The 3,734-nt window shown below is 29.6% G+C and overlaps 1 protein-coding gene across 1 annotated transcript; it reads left to right on the forward strand.

Annotated features, from left to right (window-relative positions):
* The first annotated feature begins 490 nt into the window (after positions 1–490).
* LOC105344660 (uncharacterized) lies at positions 491–3,215 on the forward strand. The gene is made up of 4 exons (XM_011452492.4): positions 491–629; positions 1,665–1,868; positions 2,321–2,464; positions 2,575–3,215. Exons 2-4 carry the CDS (start codon positions 1,676–1,678, stop codon positions 2,745–2,747), a joined length of 510 nt encoding a protein of 169 aa, XP_011450794.2. The 5' UTR covers positions 491–629; positions 1,665–1,675; the 3' UTR covers positions 2,748–3,215.
* The last annotated feature ends 519 nt before the right edge of the window (positions 3,216–3,734 follow it).

The raw sequence follows: 3,734 nt of genomic DNA on the forward strand, positions 1-3,734 counted from the left end.
TTGTTATATGAATATACAAAATAAGTAAAGTCAACATTTAACGGAAAATTGACATCAATTTTGGTTGAAAATTAATTTCCACCATATGGGAGAGCTTAACAAAGAGTGTGGTAAAATAAAGCATCTGCAGTTAATAGTTGCAGAGAAATCTTTGACGAAATATATTTGTATAATAATGTATGATTGAAAATTTCTAAAAATAAACAATTGTCATTGAGCAGGAAGTTTGGGGAGTCTGATTGGTACAACAATGGATACATAATTAAGTAAAATACAAATTACATGCTTTATGTTCAGTCTCATTGAGACAAAATTATGTACTAGAGTCTAGTTTAACACGTTTTGTCATGTTTCAACTGTTTGTTAGATGAATTTGCCATTCCTTTTTTGGGGGGGATTCAAAATTCCACATCATTCAACGTTTGTTATTTAAAATAACAGATTGCTTACACAACTATTTCATTATACGGTTTAAAAAAAGGAATGCACCATTTATTTCAATAACAATTAAAAAGATATCGTACCGATTTGAAATATTTGATAATTTCTATAACGATTGAAACACAAAGACTATAAAAGCAGCGCGCCTGCAGTAAACACAACATACTGTTGGAACATAACACGTAAAGGTAATTTAAAAAAAAAAATCTTAAAAATAATTTACAATCCTCTTTTGTTTCAACCAGCATGCAGTTTAAAGTTGTTAAAAATGTGGATATTGATTTTGTGTAAATTGTTACTAATATGTAACCTTAAGGCAATTATTATTATCTGAATTGGTGAATTATATTTTAGCTCATCCTTACCAAAGAGTAAACTAGGTTTTATCGATAGGAGGAGGGCATATATTGTTTTTGTTCTTGGAGAAATAAGGACGAACTTTTTGAAAAGTAGTTATAATTGTTTTATTTTGGTTTGTATACACTATACTGTGCTAAATAGCAAATTTTAAATACGAATGGGTCTAGATTCCATTCCAAAAATACTTTAATCTGAAGGAGAAGTTTTCAATCATTATATAATCAGTAATATTGATTTATAGTAATACAGCCTAGACCCAGTTTGAGTCCAAATTCTTACCTCAGATAATTGTCAAACTATTATGAAATTTACCATTTGTTTATGACGTCTGCATAGTTTTAAGTGGTGAGAAGAAGACAAATCTATTCGGTAGAGAATCAAGAAGGTCTTTTTTTTTCATTGTTTGCTTCTACTTCCTCTTTAGTAAAACACGATTTTTTGCTAATTTTTATTTATTTATATATAACCGAATTATTTTGAAAACTATTTAAAACCATACACCAAATAAAGAGAAGGACTAAAACTACATAATGCTCATGAGTAAATGAGGATTTAAATAAGGACATGCTTTTGAGTAATGTTTTTCAGGTAAATAAACAAAAAATATTTTTATAAATGCAAAAACATATGGCCATGTTGGATTCTTGTTTTTACCAAATAAATGAATAAAAGGTTTTCATAATATGCAAAAATATTTGATCAAATGAACGAATGAAATATATGATACATTTTTAGACCTTGCTATACTTTCCCCCTTTTTATTGTGTATGTGTGTGTTATTTATGAATTTATCAATCACTTTGCTATTTCCAAGTTTCATCGCTAGATTTGATCATCATAGTATATGTGTATTTTTGGAACAGCTGTTGAAGACATGGGAACCTCAGTACTTTTTATAGTAGCCCTCGTGCTTACGATATGTGCAGTGGTCTTCCAGATTATTGGCTTGGCAGCACCATATTGGGTCTTCATAGATGGTAGTTTATTTGATACGTGGTACGGTTTGTGGACTACGTGCGTTAAATCACAGACAGCTACAACATGTACAAGTGAAGACGCTAAAGAAGGTACCGTTAGTCGTTTTTTGTTCAACAGTGTTATAAATTTAACGATTTTTCAAAAAGTATCTATCTCGATCGTTTTAATTTCCCGTTGCAAGAGTTATCTCTTTGTTTCAAGATGGATATTATACGTTTTTGAATACTAATTTTAGTATTCATGATGTATTTCATTTCATGGGAGAATGATTAATTGCATGTATCAGAGTGGTTAATATTAAATTATTTTAAGAACCAATAACTAAATTATGTGAATAGTTAAAATATATAAGATGTGAATATTAAGTAAGATTTGCTTTATTTGTAGCTTTGTTTGTCTATACGAGTTGCAATGATAGAAAATGCAACATAATTTAATGTCCAAGGAAAGGACTAATTGTATGTAAAATGATAAATTTAGATTATGTCTGTGTTGTTATTTATATTAAAAGGCATACAGTTTACTAACATCTTTAATGCAGATTGGGAGAGAGCTGTACGAGCTATGAGCATTCTTGGGTTTCTAGTGTTGATTGTCGCTGTTGTCATGACTGTTCTAAAACTATTCGTCATGAAAGACAAGAAACCGGTTCTTTTTGCCGGTATAGGAACATCATTTGCCGGAGGTAAGATTTACATTTCGGCTTAAAATGTGTTTACTGGATATCTTGAAATATCTAAGATCAATAAATATTAATTGATATATAATGTAAGGAAAATTATTCATGCATTTCAGGTATCTTTATCCTGATAGCAGTGGCAGTGTTTGCAGCAAAAAATAAAGATGTTTTAGCTGCTTCTGGTGTTAATGATTTTGACTACCATTTTGCGTTTGCGTTCAGTATCATTGCGATGATAACGGCATTCGCCGCAGGAGGTGTGATGCTATTTGGCATGATGAAAGAGTGAGTTGCCTGTACGGACATCCGATGCGTTTCACATGTGGAGGATTCTTTTCCAGAGATTTTGAACACCTTTAATTATTGTGAATTGTGTGTAAATGTGTGTTACTCTAATATATCCATATCATGTTTTCTCTTCTTTTACATGAATATTTACCTTAGGGACTTACATGTAAAGCATGATGTCATAGAGCACATTTATTGGTCAAGGAGCTTATTTGTTAGTATGTAAATTTTTACACACCTTTTATATTATTCTACAGTGATGTGCCATATCATGTAGTAATCATTGAAAGAAGACGGTTCAGTTTCTTTCATTATTTGCCCTATAATTCAAAAGTTGTTAAAAGAAGTTCGCTCCTCACTTTTTCGGTAACTATTTTATGTCACCTGTTATCTAAAATTTTTGCATCATATATTGATTCTATTTATATATTTATATTTATATTTTACAATTCCAAATAAACTATGCTAAATGAAATTGTTAAAAGAATATTATATATTATAAGAATATATATTAGTAAGGGATTTTTTTGTGGCGGAAGGTTTAAAAGAAGAATGAAAATTTTTCATAAAGCAATAGTTTTAAAGTACTGTAACTTTAGTCTTCTGATTTTAGCCCGAACTAAACTTCCAGACAGTTTGTGTATTACGCTAATTCATGCTGTTCTGAAAAAAACCCATTTTTAAACAATATTTTGATATTTCTATCGATATATTTTGGAATATTAAATTTAGAGGAAAAAATACTAGTTTTAAAAATTGATCCATATCCGATCGAAATTAGGCTGATTCCGACTCGAATGATTTTAAATTTGAATATACAACAATTTTACCAAAAAACTGGAAGGTTCCGTTATAATATGATTTGCAAATTAATTGAACAATTAAATTTAACTGAATTTTTGGCTGCAATTGAAGAAAAATATTGATTTTTCACTTTTTGTACTTTTAAATTAAGATCGGGATCCGTTTCTTTTTAATCAGGATCGGT

This window comes from Magallana gigas, chromosome 5, assembly GCF_963853765.1.
Source record: "Magallana gigas chromosome 5, xbMagGiga1.1, whole genome shotgun sequence".
Classification (NCBI taxonomy): Eukaryota; Metazoa; Mollusca; class Bivalvia; order Ostreida; family Ostreidae; genus Magallana; species Magallana gigas.